This window comes from Boleophthalmus pectinirostris, unplaced genomic scaffold (assembly GCF_026225935.1).
Source record: "Boleophthalmus pectinirostris isolate CB_2022bp ecotype Guang Dong unplaced genomic scaffold, ASM2622593v1 HiC_scaffold_2823, whole genome shotgun sequence".
Classification (NCBI taxonomy): Eukaryota; Metazoa; Chordata; class Actinopteri; order Gobiiformes; family Gobiidae; genus Boleophthalmus; species Boleophthalmus pectinirostris.
The window spans coordinates 1,376,243-1,393,923 of record NW_026571288.1 but is presented as its reverse complement, the minus strand read 5'-3'; the positions used below and the strand labels follow the sequence as shown (position 1 = coordinate 1,393,923).

General features: G+C 42.5%; 1 protein-coding gene across 1 annotated transcript in view; it reads left to right on the top strand.

Moving 5' to 3' along the window:
- The window catches only part of gata5 (GATA binding protein 5), a 15,803-nt gene extending 727 nt beyond the window's left edge, over positions 1-15,076 (top strand). Inside the window, exons 2-6 of the mRNA XM_055159833.1 lie at positions 82-672; positions 6,115-6,284; positions 10,873-11,001; positions 13,093-13,296; positions 14,960-15,076. Of these exons, the coding sequence (XP_055015808.1) occupies positions 159-672; positions 6,115-6,284; positions 10,873-11,001; positions 13,093-13,296; positions 14,960-15,076 (1,134 nt within the window). The 5' untranslated portion in view covers positions 82-158. The remainder of the gene's footprint in view (positions 1-81; positions 673-6,114; positions 6,285-10,872; positions 11,002-13,092; positions 13,297-14,959) is intronic.
- Positions 15,077-17,681: the final 2,605 nt, after the last annotated feature.

Genomic DNA, 17,681 nt, shown 5'->3' with positions numbered 1-17,681 from the left:
TTTGTGTTTTTTGTTTGTTTGTTGTTTTCCTCACTGGTGCACAGTGCACAGTAAACTATTTGTCGTTTTTTTTTCGTGCAGGGCTGATGTTGTAAATTGCGTCCGGACAGACGAAGGACGCTCTGTCTCTCCTTCGCGGGACTGAAGCCTCGGTCATCATGTACCAGAGCCTGGCCTTGTCCTCCAACCAGTCCCCGTACGCGCACGACACGGGCAACTACGTGCATGCACCCGCCAGTTCCCCGGTGTACGTGCCCACCCCCCGCGTGCCCGCCATGCTGCCCACGCTGCCGTACCTCCAGACGTGCGACTCCCCGCAGACGCACGGCCTGAGCGCGCACCACGGCTGGCCTCAGAGCTCCGGCGACAGCGGCGCTTTCACGCCGGGCAGCCCTCACCCTCCGCCCGGCTTCTCCTACTCCCACAGCCCGCCCATGAGCTCAAGCACGGGCCGGGAGGCGACCTACCAAAGCCCGCTGGTGCTCGGGAACAGCTCGCGGCCGGAGCAGTACGGGAGCGCTCTGGTGCGGCAGGTCGGAGGCGCGTACTCGTCCCCGTACGCGTACATGAGCCCGGAGATGGCCTCGTCCTCCTGGGCCCCGGGGCCCTTCGAGAGCGGGGTCCTGGGTTTACAGAGCCGCCAGGGGCTGACCGCCCGCCGCTCCAGTCTGGGTGAGTCAAATATTCAGCTTTAGGCCGAATTGTATAAGTTCTCCAGTGTCCACGGCATACACGTATAAAAGATGCTTCAAACTATGTCAGTTTATTTCAGTCTTTTTTCCAACGCTTGGACTTTTGCGACATTTTTATTACATTTATCATTCGTGATGTGACAGGCCTAAGCATCATCACAGACAAAACACAAATTGTATTCGTAGTTTCTGTTTTTTTTAAATATATAAAAATATTAATTAATATAAATATTACATTAAATGAAATGAATAAACGATAAATATGTAGCACAAACACAGAAGCCTTAATAACAGTAAATACATATCACATTTGTAATCACTGCTTTAGGATAGGCCTTTATGTTCTTTATAATGTTCGTCTCATAAAACATTATGTAAATGACGCGTGCGTAAAATACACGAGTGTGACCGTGTCAAATATTATGAGGCCAACGGAAATAGGCCAGTGCTCTTTTCATAGCCTCTTTAGCTGCAACAACATGATAACGAAAAATAAAAACAAGATCTGATTTTACCCGCTCTATTCACTAAGTTCGCTGTTGGTTTATTTATTCGTTTTTTTTAGTCCCCATTTAACACCACACACTGTAAAAAGGCCGCTTAAAAACACTCAATAATGTTAATTCAATCCGCTCGAGCTCTGATCACACGCACCCCAATCCATAGCGACCCTTTGACCGGGCAAAGAACGCCTTATCACCCGGAGCAAACTCCAGTGCGCGCGGGGAGAAGTGTGCGCAAACACCGGCCTCGATCCGCTCAGAGGCTCCAGTCCAGACACGACACACAGACTCAGAGGACACGAGCGGCCAAATCCTGCGCTCCAAATGACCCGGAGATGTTGGGATCGATCCTACGTTACCTCCACTACACGTGAAAGATTAAACGCGCGCCTAAAACGAGCCTCCACGTTGATGCGTATCTCGGGTTTATCGTGTGGCAGACGGCACCTGTTTATTTGAACTGCCATCGTATCTAAAGTGTCAGCGTGTTTGAAACTCTGCCAGTCATGAACGAATTTGTTTTCAGACGGGAGAATGTGATGATGTCAGAAAACTCTCAGAATTAAAGCTCCTAAATGACACAAAATGGACTCCTGTGAGATTTAAGACACGTTATAACGCTGTTACCTCATGAGAAAAGATCCGGAGTTGTGTTTTGTTTCATTCACACACGTTTGAGTAACTCTGCATTATTAGTCTGTCAACCTCCAGCTCAACTTGTGATGTCACGAAGAGATTTTATATTTTATATTTTTTTTAAGTTAACAACTCCTTTTGGTTTTAGTTCAATACACAGCTACAAATGGAGGGTTAAAATGTCAGGGTAAAATATTTCAGAGTTGTTTTTAACACAAAAAGTGTTATTTTAACTATTTGAAAGTTAAATGGGGTTGGGGTCATTTGCCAGAATTGATATGGTTGTGTTAATTTAACTTCCCCTAATGTTAATTTAACTTCCCCAAGTGTTAATTCAACTCCCCTTAGTGTTAACTCAACTTCCCTTAGTGTTAACTCAACTTCCCTTAGTGTTAATTCAACTTCCCCGAGTGTTAATTCAACTTCCCCGAGTGTTAATTTAACTTCCCTGAGTGTTAATTTAACTTCCCCCGAGTGTTAATTTAACTTCCCCGAGTGTTAATTTAACTTCCCCCGAGTGTTAATTTAACTTCCCCCGAGTGTTAATTTAACTTCCCCCGAGTGTTAATTTAACTTCCGCCAGGGTTTGTGTGTTAAACGTGTGTGAATGAAACAAAACACAACAGCAGGTCTGTTTGTGATGAGAAAAAACGTTCTAAAACACATCACAAAGTAGATATATGGGCCTTTTAGAGTCTTTGTTATTATTAAAGAAACATAAAAAAAGCAATATTGCGGAACCTGACCAGTGTCTCATTACGCCCATGGAATATTTGAGATGACAGGAGAATGGTTAGGCCCGTGCCACGCGTCTTTAAACGCCACGAAACTCAATCATGTCCAAATGAGTGAGCTCCGTTCGTTCCAGGGCGTCACTCGCCACTCCGCCCGGGTCACAGCGCTCTGTATCCGGCCAAAGCTCCAGGAACACTCCGGGGAATCTGTCCTGGTAATGCCCGGCGTGCGTCACCCCGTCACCGCCTTGATGGATGGCCCAGACCCCCGGATCGCGAGGCTGATAACCGGGGCGCGCACGTCTGTCTCACGCCCGTCTCTGTGACGTGCCCGGGGTTCAGTGAATGATAACTTGCCCGCGCATTCCTCCGTGTGCGTGGACCGCTATTCATCTTGGGCCGGAGCGTAACCGCAGACAAGAAACCACGTCCGTGCGCGAAGGGGTCTGGAACTCTGACGTAATCTAAATTAGCAGAGGGTGATGTGAACGTGCTGCATGTTTTCTGTTATTACGGAGAATTCAGGCAAATGCGTAAATCTAAAGTTCACTCACCCAAGGACGTAGGTTTGGTCTCAGCTTTTGGTGGGGACATTATCAGCAGTGTTGGGAAGGTTACTTTTAAAATATATTCCCTTACAGATTACAGATTACATACCTCAAAATGTAGTTTGTAATGGAATCCATTAACTATTTAAGGTGAGTAACGTAATCTGAATAATTTGGATTACTTGGTTTGCTGTAGACAAGCAAAGACTTGGACATCTTCACATAAGATGTTTTATCTGCTAAAAGAAAATAAAAAGCCCAGATTTTACTTAATCGTATTAAAAATATTATTGATAGAAGACGAGGAGACATGGTCCACACAGCATGGTTTAGTCCTGTCAAATCCTGTTTTAGTCCTGGTTTAGTCCTGATTTAGACCTGGTTTTAGCCCTGGTTTGGTCCTGGTTTAGTCCTGGTTTAGACCTGGTTTTAGTCCTGGTTTAGTCCTGGTTTTAGTCCTGGTTTAGTCCTGATTTAGACCTGGTTTTAGTCCTGGTTTAGTCCTGGTTTAGCTCTGGTTTAGACCTGGTTTTAGCCCTGGTTTAGTCCTGGTTTAGACATGGTTTAGACCTGGTTTTAGCCCTGGTTTGGTCCTGGTTTAGTCCTGGTTTAGACCTGGTTTTAGTCCTGGTTTAGTCCTGGTTTTAGTCCTGGTTTAGTCCTGATTTAGACCTGGTTTTAGTCCTGGTTTTAGTCCTGGTTTAGTCCTGATTTAGACCTGGTTTTAGTCCTGGTTTTAGTCCTGGTTTAGTCCTGATTTAGACCTGGTTTTAGTCCTGGTTTAGTCCTGGTTTAGCTCTGGTTTAGACCTGGTTTTAGCCCTGGTTTAGTCCTGGTTTAGATCTGGTTTAGACATGGTTTTAGCCCTGGTTTAGTCCTGGTTTAGTCCTGGTTTAGGGATATAGCCCAAAACGTGAAAACAGGAAAATACTGCCATGTAATCCATTTATTTCAACAAAGTAACTGTGATCCAATTACCACTCACTGAAACAGTAACTGTAACTGAATACAGTTACTCATAATTTGTACTCTGATTACGTAACTCCAGTACATATAATCTGTTACTCCCCAACACTGATTATCAGCTACCCCTTCCCCCCATGAAACCTACTTTTGGTATGATGCACACTGCAAAAACCAAACAGCACATTTTTATAAGAAAGTCAAATGGGATAATAAAAAGTTGCCAGGAAGTTGTCCAAAAACACACAGAGTCCAAAATAAGTGAGAGGTGGTTTAATTTTATAGTTTGTGTCCGTTGTTCTTCTAAGATGATTCTGTAGCAGATAACAGCAATGTAGAAGCTTGTCTCAGATTTCCTTTTGCTCGTTGGTGATGAGATATTTGTGAGGTCATGTCCGTACATTTTTCCATGGAATATTGTCAGTAGAGTCGGGGTCTCACGGCGCACGAGTAGGGCTCTGTTTGGGAGGTGAACTTGTGGTGAAAGTTGCTCTTTTTCTGCAGCGACTCATTATAAGTCAAGTTTAACTGAAGATGAAGCTGAGTAAGTTCCATTTGAAAAGTTTTTCAAAGTTTGGTGCGGCATCTTCACTCACGTCTGTTCAAGTTGACATCTTCAGGTGCGGCCCTGTCCTGCCACTTCCCTAGTTTATGCTCCTGGCTCCACTCATGACATCACTCTGTTGCAGCCAATAAAATAAATCTCAGAACGTCTCATAAACAAAATGTGAGCTAAAATGTGTTAAATTAATACTACTGAGTTTGGAAAAATATCGGAATAAATTTATATTTTTGGTTATTAAAATAAAATGGCAAATGTTGGTAGGGACTATTTTGTCTTCCCCAAATATTGGTTGTGACATGTGCCCACCATCCCTCTACAAACCTACACCCTTGCACTCCCCAAACTCAATGTTACTTATCTGTACCGCATCATTTAACACTCTGAAGTGTTACAATACAGCTCCTTCATCAGACATAGTCAGGCATGTGTTTTAGTTCATTCTCGCACATTCAGAATCCTCAAGATGTCCAAATCATTCTGTTATGGATCAATAAAGTTTGTCTAAGTCTAATTTAGTCTCTCATGCACCTTTGTGTTTTTAAAATCCTGTCCCAGTAGGTTCTAGTCACGCTCATGTCACAAACCAAGAAAATGTTTGGAAAGATGTAATTAGAACCTCCAGGCCCAGTTTTCTTCATTTCCATGTCATTGTGGAGTTCCGTTATGTTCAACTAATCAACAATTCCAACCATCCCTCAGTTTTCATCATTTCACTGACACACAACTCCGAGTGCACTGGGTACATGTGATTAGAAGAGATGAGACGCCAAATTCCAAATGAATCCAACAGCACATATGTCTGCAGTCTTCATTTTACCACTGATCACATTTACTTCATTGAGTTTGATCACAGTTGGTTTTAATTGTCAGGAATTACACCGGAAGCTGTTATTGCATGTTTCAAAACATCTTCCTGGTTAAAACCAACTTTGCATTTGAAGCATTTATATCTGAGCAGCAGCAGAGAGTTGTACTTCCTGATAGAAAGCTTGGCAGCGGCAGACTGATACATGAGAAAATAGTCCCTCAACATGCAACAATTCAAGCGATACAAGGTTAGTTTTATTTCAAACATTATTCTATCGACACAGACATTGACATGGACAGTCTGGTGTAATAATAGATTTGTTTGGGGTGTTTTGTGGAGTGGGTAAAACTGTTTTTAGTGACAGGCTAACTATGGCCATTGACATGCACTAGCCTAGCACCAGCAATGTCTGCAAATACAAGGACTGGATGGAATATTTCAAAAAGTGTCTCCACACATCTCCAACACTCTGGCTCACTAGGAAATGAGACCCTATGTCCAAAATTCCAAACAGTCCCTTTAACTTAAACTGAAATGAATGAAACTTTTCAATAATAATAAAGGGTGCTCTAAATACTGTATGTTATGTGTTTGCAGTTAATACTCCATTGTTGTAAAATACTATCTCTCTCTTTTTGTTTGTTCTGCTGGTGTGTGTGTGCCAGACCCTGTGGAGGACCTGAGCTCTGAGGGCCGGGAGTGTGTGAACTGTGGCTCTGTGTCCACTCCTCTGTGGAGACGAGACGGGACCGGACACTATCTGTGCAACGCCTGCGGTCTGTACCACAAGATGAACGGCATCAACCGGCCCCTCATCAAACCACAGAAGAGACTGGTGAGTAGCGCAACCGGACCCCACACAATCCAGACCCACACACAATCAAACCCACACACAACCAGATCCCTCATTAAACCACAGAAGAGCCTGGTGAGTAACGCAGCCAGACTCACACAACCGGACCCCACACGACCAGACCACACACCACCAGACCCCTCATCAAACCACAGAAGAGACTGGTGAGTAGCGCAACCACACCACACAACCACACCACACAACCAGACCCACATGACCAGACTCACACACAACCGGCTCCTCATCAAACCACAGAAGAGACTGGTGAGTAACGCAACCAATCCCACACAACCAGACCACACACAACCAGACACACACAACCAGACCCAAACAACCAGACACACACAACCAGACCCACACAACAAGACCACACACAACCGGCCCCTCATCAAACCACTGAAGAGACTGGTGAGTAACACAACCAGACCCACATAACCGACCCCACACAACCAACCCCATACAATCAACCCCACACAACCAGACCCCATACAACTGGCCCCACACAACCGACACCTCACAACCAACCCCATACAACTGACCTTGCAAAACTGACCCCTCATCAAACCACAGAAGAGACTGGTAATTAACAAATCCAGACCCAAGACAACCAACCCCACACAACTAACTCCACACAGCCAGATCCAACACAACCAACCCCACATAACCAGACCCCACACAGCCAACCCCACACAACTGACCCCACACAATCGACCCTACACAACTGACCCCACACTACTGACCCCACACAACCAACCCCACACAACTGACCCCACACAACCAGATCCAACACAACCAACCCCACACAACTGACACCACACAACCAACCCCACACAACCAGATCCAACACAACCAACCCCACACAACTGACACCACACAACCAACCCCACACAACCAGATCCAACACAGCCAACCCCACACAACTGACCCCTCACAGCCAACTTCACACAACTGACCTTGCATAACTGACCCCTCATCAAACCACAGAAGAGACTGGTAATTAACACAGCCAGACCCAAGACAACCAACCCCACACAACTGACCCCACACAACCAGATCCAAGGCAGCCAACCTCACACAACTGACCCCACACAACTGACCCCTCATCAAACCACAGAAGAGACTGGTAAGTAACAGCCAACCCCACACAACTAGACCACACACAGCCAGACCCACACACCAATCCAAAACCTCACCAAACCTCATCAAAGAGACTGGTGAGTAACAACTAACACCACACACCCGGCCCCACATAACCAACCCTACAACACTAAAGCCACACAACCGGCCCCTCATCAAACCACATAAGAGACTTGTGAGTAACAACAGACCCACATGATACAACCAACCCACACAGTCATTTATTGGAGCCATTATTCAACCCCAAACACGCGATTGTCGTCAGGTTTAAGCAATAAGATTAATTGATGAATGACAGGTTTGTGAAGCCGATCCCAAACTAATGAGAAGGAGAAACATTTGTGGATCAGAAGTTTGGAGGTTTCTTTCAAAAGAATAGAACAGAATTTTCTAGGCCACTGCCCACCATCTGAATAATGAAAGTAATACAATTTAACTTTGAGTAAAATGCTTTCTTCACAGCAGCTCTCAGCCTCTGCACATGACCTGGGTCTGTCCTTATCTTGCCACAGTTTAAATAGACTCTTATCACGAGCAGTTTGGAAAGTGTTACACATGGTTCTGCTATCGGCGCTCAGAATGTGACCCTCTGGAGCAGGGGCCACCATTCTCTATCACTCTGCTAGTATAGGAAATCTACCAACAGCAAATCCACATATGTTTTTGTCACTAATAGAAGTGATCATTTCTATTAGTGACAAGCTCTATTCTCCCATTGTATTTCTCCAACCACACCACAACATCTGCACTGAAGACATTTGATTTAGTTTAGTCTTTACATGAAGGGATAATGCACATGGTCATTCTACTCATAAAAGATGTTCTAACCAGATTAGAGCTAAACAGTAAGACTGTGCAATTCATCACAATACATTAGGAAAGTCAAAAGTATCGAAAATCAGATACTAACTGACACCAAAACCCCAAAAAATAGATACTCATTTGAGCAGGTTTCAATACTAAAAATGTCCCTGGACAGAACCTTTCCTAAATAGATTTAGAATGATCCTGAGCTATATCACAAGTATAAGAGCAAGATTTAAAAGGAGAGGATCCAAAATACTAACCTAATTCATCAGACGGTTTCACTTCGTAGCATTAGGATTCATTCGCTCAACGGTAGGCAGGTACTTTTTTATTTAACCAATTGCTGCTATTTGGTCATGATGTATTTAATGCACTGCTAACGGGGCTAACTGGTATATTAAGCTTTTCCCAAATCCCGAAGGAAGAAGGACAATAACGTCTTTCCCCTTGATGAAATTCACCAAAGATTCTCTTTGTTCCGGCTTTAAATATATATGACTCTGGAATATATGACTCTTTGCTGATTGGCTGGTTCCCAAACTCGTACTTCTGTTTTTTTTGCGAACCGTTTAGTGTATTCCAATTCCTGACCTAGTCGCTGGAGAGAAATTAAATTGATTGGAGGCACTAGGTGGCACCAGCCTGGCTATCAAAATACACAACTGCACTGCACAGTTGTTTAATGTAACTAGAACAAAGACCAGATGAAACCAAATATAAAAATCCTAAATCAAAATTGACAGCAGACATGATACTGACAATGGACCAACAAAGTGCAAAGGAGAACACAGGGTATATACCCCAGGAGTGGATGATTTTTTTTTTCCAAGGGGCCACATGAGAAACAGAAAATATTTCTTTATAAAAAGCAGTAAATATCATTGTTCTGATCAGCTGGTCAGACTGCTAAGAGTGTATGTTCTGACTAAACAATGAAAAAGTGTTGTTGCCGAACAAAAATGTAATTTAAAAAGACCTCTAAAATAAAAGCCATGCAGCTTTAGTCCATGCATGAGGTAAGATGATAAAATATGTTTATTTTGTAATTCCAAATGATTAAATGGGCCTATCAGAGTCAAACAAAGGTGTACATTGCCCAGGTCTGGAGACACAATTGTTAACACACTAGGGCGGGGCAAATGATCAACAGACAGAAAGTAAAACACCAAACTACAAACAGCCAGGACAAATATCAAAATAAAACACCAGCACGCTACACTAATAAGAATAAGGGAATAAGACACACCAAAATATGCAAAGACAATGAAGAAAAAACATGAATCTGAGGAGCACATACATATAAAAAAGAAAGTACAATTTCATGTTGAAAATCACATTCTATTGTCTAAGAAAGAGTATTATTTTTATTGATTTTGTTGATTGGTTTTGAGTATCTAATCTATTTTAGTTTTTTGCTATTTTTTATTTTATTTATGTATTTGTATTTATTTATTTTTGTAATGTTTGTATTGTGTATTACTATAAGCAATTTTACATTTTTTTATACATACATACATACATACATTTATTTATTTATATATTTTTTTCTAGTGCACATGGCTTAGTTTAGTTTAAAGGTCATTCACACATGTTTAAGTGCATGGAGTTTAGAAACACAGAGGAGCACTTTCAATATTACCACAAGACAGTTTAAGAGAAGAGCTCAGCGTAAACGTGCAGCGTTTGTGCATTAAACGTGTGTGGATAAAACAAAACACAACTTGAGGTGTGTTTGTGATGAGGAAACGACATTAGAACACAGATGAGAAAATAGTGTGATATTTGCCTTTTAAAGTAAACTCAAGGTAGTTACAATGGGTGTGGTGTTTTCACGTCTGCTTCGTTCCCATGGTCTGTCCCAATAGAGCTCAGTGCGCGCGCGCGCGTGTGTGTGTGGAGGTGGGATTGTGCAACACTTTTCCTGTCTCCCATTTTCTTTTATTCCCTGTCTCTCTTCTAACCACCTTCCACTTTCTGACTCTTTCTCCTTCTCTCTTCTCTCTCTTTCTATCTCCTCTGCCCTCCGTCCCTCCGTATCTTTGTCTCTCTTTCTGCTTCACTCCTCTTTCTTTCTTTCTTTCTTTACCCACTTCCCCCCCCCCCCCCCCCCCTTCTCTCTCTTTTTCTTTTCTGTTCTGTTTTTATTTGTCCTGCTTTGGCCTTGCCCTTGAGTGAGCCACTTATAGAAGGGGCTCTCCAGCTCTCTCTCTTTCGCTCTCTCTTTCTCTCTCTCTCCTTCTGTGATAAAAAAAAATACAATTTGTACGTCAGAAAATACATTCGTTTTTGTTTCGTTTTAATCTGTTTGTAATTTGATCCCCTCTTTACCTTGTGTAAACCCATAAAACTTCTCATCATTATTCCATTAGAATGAAATATAGACAATTTTCTCTTGAACATCGTATTTATAACTCACTCCTTCTCTTCCTCCCCTCCTTTCCTCTCTCTCTCTCTTGCTTTTTCTCTCTCCATGGTTAAAATAATATATTGTTTCATGATCATTCATTTTATTATATTTTCAAGAGGCAAAATACTGTAAAATAATGTGAACTCCTTTCTTCTCCCTCCCTCCCTCTCTCTCTCCCCTTCTCCTCTACTCCCTCCCTTGCTCCCTCGCTCCTCACAGCAGTCTGGCTCTCGTCGTGCTGGCCTCTGCTGCACAAACTGTCACACGAGCACCACCACGCTCTGGAGACGCAACGCCGACGGAGAACCTGTGTGCAACGCCTGTGGGCTCTACATGAAACTGCACGGAGTCAGTAACACTCCAAAAACACACTTCTATACATGCAAAAAACACACCAAAAACACACTTCTATACATGCAAAAAACACGTCAAAAACACATTTCTACACATGCAAAAAACACACCAAAAACACACTTCTATACATGCAAAAAAAAACACTAAAAACACACTTCTATACATGCAAAAAACACACCAAAAACACACTTCTACACATGCAAAAAACACACCAAAAACACACTTCTACACATGCAAAAAACACACCAAAAACACACTTCTACACATGCAAAAAACACACCAAAAACACACTTCTACACATGCAAAAAACACACTTCTATACATGCAAAAAACACACCAAAAACACACTTCTACACATGCAAAAAACACACTTCTATACATGCAAAAAACACACCAAAAACACACTTCTACACATGCAAAAACACACCAAAAAACACACTTCTACACATGCAAAAAACACACCAAAAACACACTTCTACACATGCAAAAAACACACCAAAAACACACTTCTACACATGCAAAAAACACACCAAAAACACACTTCTACACATGCAAAAAACACACCAAAAACACACTTCTACACATGCAAAAAACACACTTCTACACATGCAAAAAACACACCAAAAACACACTTCTACACATGCAAAAACACACCAAAAAACACACTTCTATACATGCAAAAAACACACCAAAAACACGCCTCTACATGAGACTATAACACACATCTACATGACACTATAACAGACATCTACATGACACTATAACACACATCTATGAGACTATAACACACATTTATGAGACTATAACACACATCTATGACACTATAACACACATTTATGAGACTATAACACACATCTATATGAGACTATAACACACATCTATGAGACACTATAACACACATTTATGAGACTATAACACACATCTATATGACACTATAACACACATCTGAGACTATAACACACATCTATATGACACTATAACACACATCTGAGACTATAACACACATCTATATGACACTATAACACACATCTATATGAGACTATAACACACATCTATATGACACTATAACACACATCTATGAGACTATAATACACATCTATATAAGACTATAACACAACTCTACAGGGTGACTATTAATGCGCCTCAACACACTGTGATGTAGTCAGAAACACACCAGTAACACACCTCCATTACACACTTCTAACATTCTTCTGTAGCACACTGCTGTAATAGGCCATCTACATGGAACAACATGGAGCCAGTGACTCTAAACATGATCTTATGGTCTTTATTATTTTGAAGAGCATAAGAGCCGTATTTGTCATATTTCCATAAGTGTGTTAAGTGCAGACTAATATTGATATGTTTTATACAGAGGGATATCAGTAGTCCAGAGAATAGCAATAGGGAAGTCCTGATTATTCAGTTAAACAGTAACTATGTCTGTACTGGTCTGAAGTGAAACATTATACCTGTGAGGTTTTAGAAACAAAATCAAGTAATTTGAATTCTCAAAGAAAAGCAAAACGAAATGTGGAGTGCTCTTATCTGTCTGTTTCTGTCAAATGAAGTGGACTTTCTCGTTGATAAAGTGTGACGTGATGAAGCTGCGCACACACACAGGAATGTGCTCTGTTCAACAGTGTGAATGAAAGTGAAGGAAGGACTGCACTGGGCTTCGATTGTGAATAATCCTGAAATCATGAAGTTTCTTCTCACAGTACTCACAGTAGACAATGTGGGTGATGTGTCTTGCCTAAGAATACAATGACACTGTCGTCCAACTCTAGTACCTGACATTCCCAGCGGTCTCCCATCCAAGTTCTAACCAGGCCCAGCTCGGCTTAGCTTCTGAGATCAGACAAGATCAGGCTTTGACAAGGATGTATAAACACTATTACGTCTTTGTTTATGCTTCATGTTGGTGAATTGAGGTGTAGTTATTATAAAGTGGTATTGTAGATTTGTCCAGACACTGACAGAACATGCAAAACTTCTGTGTAACAACGTTGCACAGTGCTGGGGGAGTGGAGACAGGGGGTTGTTCTCTCTCTGTAGGCCTCACTGTCTCTGGGTTCTTCTTAGGTTCCCCGTCCTTTGGCTATGAAGAAGGAGAGCATCCAAACTCGCAAACGCAAACCCAAGATGCCCAAGAACAAGCCAGGTACCACCACTACCCCATCGGACTCCAGCTCGCCCAGGTCTCTGCCCACATCCGAACACGCCTCCCCCATCAAGCGTGACCCCGGGCTGGGCTCCTTGGCGTACCACACCCACAGCACTCAACAGGTAAAGATCTGACCACTCCACAGGTACAAGTCTGACCATATAAGTGTACCCTGCAGCAGTCTCCAGGTGGGCCCAGATATGAGGTAAAATAACAAAGGAAACTATCCATTGTCTTGGATAGGATCAGCACAAGATAACAGTGCCTCATTATCATAATTTGAAATACCGTATTTTCCGGACTATAGGGCGCGCTCTTAAGCCTCCAACCCCATCAAAAAACGACTGCGTGCCCCACAATCCAGAGCGCCCTATACACGAATGCACTCGGGTGTCCCAGCACGACTTCAGTAAACTACAAAGCCGCACCACCCACAGAACACACAAACACACACACACGGAGCAGACAGTGACCGCACAGCGAAACACACCCACAGACACACTCATCACTCCACGCCGACGAGGAACGGAATGGAGGAACGAACCGAAAAAGCGAGTGCAATGTGCCGCTTTTAGACACAACTGAACAACTGAGTCACTGCGAACACGCCGACAATCCAGTGGTCCCAGACAGCACCCTCCCCACACAATTGAAAAAAGCCACCATTAATATTATTAGTTTGTACAACCATAAACGAAAACAAAAAAATCCTTACATTTTTCATTCTCATTACTGTTTAGTTTGTACTATCATAAACGATCAACGTTGTGCCTTCTTCACTACTGTTATTAGTTTGTACGACCATAAACAAAAACAAAAAATCCCTAAATTTTTCATTCTTATTACTGTTTATTTTGTACAATCATAAATGATAAACTTTTGTGCCTTCTTCATTAATATTATTAGTTTGTACGACCATAAACGAAAACAAAAAATCAGGTTTTGTCCGATCGTGCTGAAATTTGAATCACTAATGCATGATCCCGGCCTGAATATAATACACTATAAAACATATGAAAAATGAACTCTATAGCGCCCCCTACCATAGACATGAAACGTAAGCATTATTGGATTTGTACCAAATTCGGGAATTAAATTCTGTATATGATTACAAGCAAAAAAGTCTATTACGGACATGGTGCATTTTTCATGGTTGGCCAGTAGGGGCGCAGTGATTCCTCTGAAACATTTAAAGGTACACTGTGTAATTTTTCTGGTGGACGAGCTGTCGGCCTCGGGAGCTGTCGGGAAGAGAGGGTGGCGTGCCTGGGCGGTCGCGAGTCCCCGGAGGTCGCGTGGGGGGGCGGTGCGCGCCCGGGGCGAGGGCCACCATCGCCGCGCGCGGCTTTAATTGTTATTGTTTTTGAATTTTGTTGTACCTGGCTCAAACAAATAAATAAATGAATGAAAATGAATGAAAGCCCAGAGTCATCGTGAACACTCCAAACAAAGTCCCACTGAGCCATCCAACTGTTGAGTTTCGTTTAAAGTCTGGTGTGGTTTGTTTGTGAAAAAAGTTCGAAAATAGACCATTCAATGACAGTGCTCCCTATAGTGCGGAAAATACAGTACTCACACAAGACCAAGTTTAGTCCAAGCTCACAACTGGTCATGATCCTGACTTGATTTTGTTCCTGTAAGGCTGTACTTGGTAGACAAATGTCAGTGCAGTTTTGACAATGCAACAAAAATACAGCTTTTTCAATTTTAGATCCTCATAAATGAAAACATATGTCTAACAGAAAAACACTCCTTACCTAAACTTCCTTCCTGTCTCCTCCACAGACGTCCTCCCAGTTGGACAGCGCCCCTTCTGGCCACGTGGACATAAAATTTGAGGACTTCCCCTTCACCTCGGCGCCCATGACCCCCCACAGCTCCTGGTGTCTGTCCCAGGCGTGAACCAGAGGAACTGTAATGGATTCTAGAGAACTGGTGTGAATGAACTGGACTGCTTTGCTCTTGGTGTAAAGAAGTGGACTAAGGGAGTGTGACGTCACCCACGGCATTTGGCTCCAGCGAAATGAAGCTCATCGAGGCTGGTGGTTATAAGGACGGATTTGGAGTCCAGTTGCATATTTGGAATTCCAACCACAAATATCAAAGCAACCGGTGAGCCAATCAGGAGCCATGCTGTTGAAGCCCCTTCCCACCTGCACTGCTGGTTTGGCGGGGGATGACGTCAGTCAAACCTGTTGCCAACGCCAGATGGTAGAACCTTGAGGAAAGAAGGCGCCTGATTGGTCTGTTTATAAATGTTCATGTCTTGTTTTATGGACAAAATAGTGTAATAAAAAGTTCAGGATCATGTAGAGCGGGTTACTATGAACATTTTAAGACCAAAATGACGAGCCGGACAACAGCAGTTACAGAGAGAGAAGTTGAAAGTGTTCAGTTCCTGTTTGGGATGCAGGGACGAGCAGGTTAAAGAACTCTAATTAACTTAAGTATGGACCAAAGAACCTGGTGATGTAGAAGAACCCTACCTTCCATTGGGACTGACCTCCTCTGGCCTCCTGTTCTCCTCCTCAGTCCCTCCTCTGACCTCCTCCTCTTGAAACATTGAAGCACTGGTCTAGAGACTTCATCTAAGAAGGCCTCATGTAGACTGTGAAGGATCTAAACCAGGACAAACCAACAAGGCCATTCCTTCTGGCACATAAAACGCAACAACATTCTCATGGAAAACTGCAGATGCCTCTAGGAACCGTGTTAAGTAAGATTTCATATTTTTGAAGAGCTTCTGAACGCTACTTTTGGTGTGTCATGTTTTATGACCTATTTGCTGATGTTTTTGCCTGAGCAGCAAGTCCCATCTTCTGTTAGAATCCAGAAAGGTCTGGAACCGGACCACAGAGCGTGAAAAACCTCCCTCCAAATTTTAGATGATCCAACCACAGCCTCTTAGAACCCTCAGAACAAAATGTATCACTTCTTTACCCTGAGTTAAGTCACAGTTTGGTGCTTTGATTGGAGATTCTATAAAAATGTGCAGTCCTTTATGTAGATGTTTCACCTATTTTATGTGTAATCGCCATCTGAAATCAGGGAGACAGGACAGAGTGTGTTTTTGTCAGAGTGTGTGACCGTAGCTGGTCAGGTAACACTGTCTGTCCAAGTCGTCTGGTCCTCCAAATCTGTCCAGAAGGTTTGATTTGGCCCATAAAAAGGTGTTCACATCAGTAAAGGGGTTTCTATTTTAGATGCACTTTTAGTGGAAAGTCCTGCCCATTTCAACGTCAACTCAGACAGTTTTTATTCTTTTTTTTTCCCCATAGACTTTTGGAAAAATGTAAATATTAGTTGCCCGGTGCTGATAAGCCCTGACCTTTCAAACTATTATTTTATTTCTTTTCTTTTTTTTCCCCCCAGGAAAGTCAATGGGAAAAATCTATGGGAATTTCTTCTTCCAGAAGTAGGGGCAATGTAGAGGCACTGTCACTGATGAGCTCCATTGGATGAGAAACCAAACCCCTAAAAATCACAATAAATTAACAATACATTCTTAAAGGTGTTTAAAAATAAACACTTCACACTCACATCATTCTATTATTATATATTATATTATATTTATTATGTTTGTTTCTGGCACACTTTGATTTCCTCATGAACAGGGGGTGGAGTTTTGAGAGGGACAGATCCAGCATCAAAATGGCTCCCCTGCAGAAGCCAGACTGATGACTGCATGAATGTATCTGCTGTGTATAAAGACAGATTCTACTTGAGTGTTAATCTGTCTTTTTACACATATATTTGCCTGACAAATCCAGCAAACATGGCTATCCAATCAGATTACTTTATTTCCATGACGCTTGTAAAACAAAGGAGCTCATTGGTCACTATCATTTACAAACAAAAGCACCTTTCTCAGTTTTTTGTTGATTCTGCAGAAGTCCCCCTGCGATATTTTTTACTTTTCTTTTTTCCTTGTAAGCAGATTTGTTTTGCTACAGATGGACCATGCATGTCCCTGATTGGCTAATCCATCTGTCAGTCAAACTCGAGGAGATTCATTGGTGACCAGACTCACATCTTTGTAAAGTTTTGAAGAAGCCCAGTCTAGATCTCAGGCAAAAACAAAATACTATTTACTCCAGTCTATAATACAGGCAGGAACAGTCAATGCACAAACATCTGTGTTGCTATGTTTGATTTTCATTTCACTGCACAAGGGAACAGTATGTCAACAAGTCCAGTGCATGAACATGTATGAAGCAAAAATCTGATGTTTTGGAGTTGAAGTTTTTTGTTTTTGCATAACATCTCCTGTGGGCTGTGTCCGTGGTGTTTGTGAGTCTCCAAGCTGAGAGCAGCACGGCCCCTCTTTACAACGCTGCCTTATTCCACCAGTCGATCATTCACCTTTATGGGCTCATTATTTATGTAGAGATAAGGACGTCCACACAGGCCTTAAATGCACCGCGCTGTGTTCATGGGCCTATACACTTTAAACTATATGACCCATTCATTTTTACAAGAGCCGCTGGAATCACACAAGCCCAGTAAA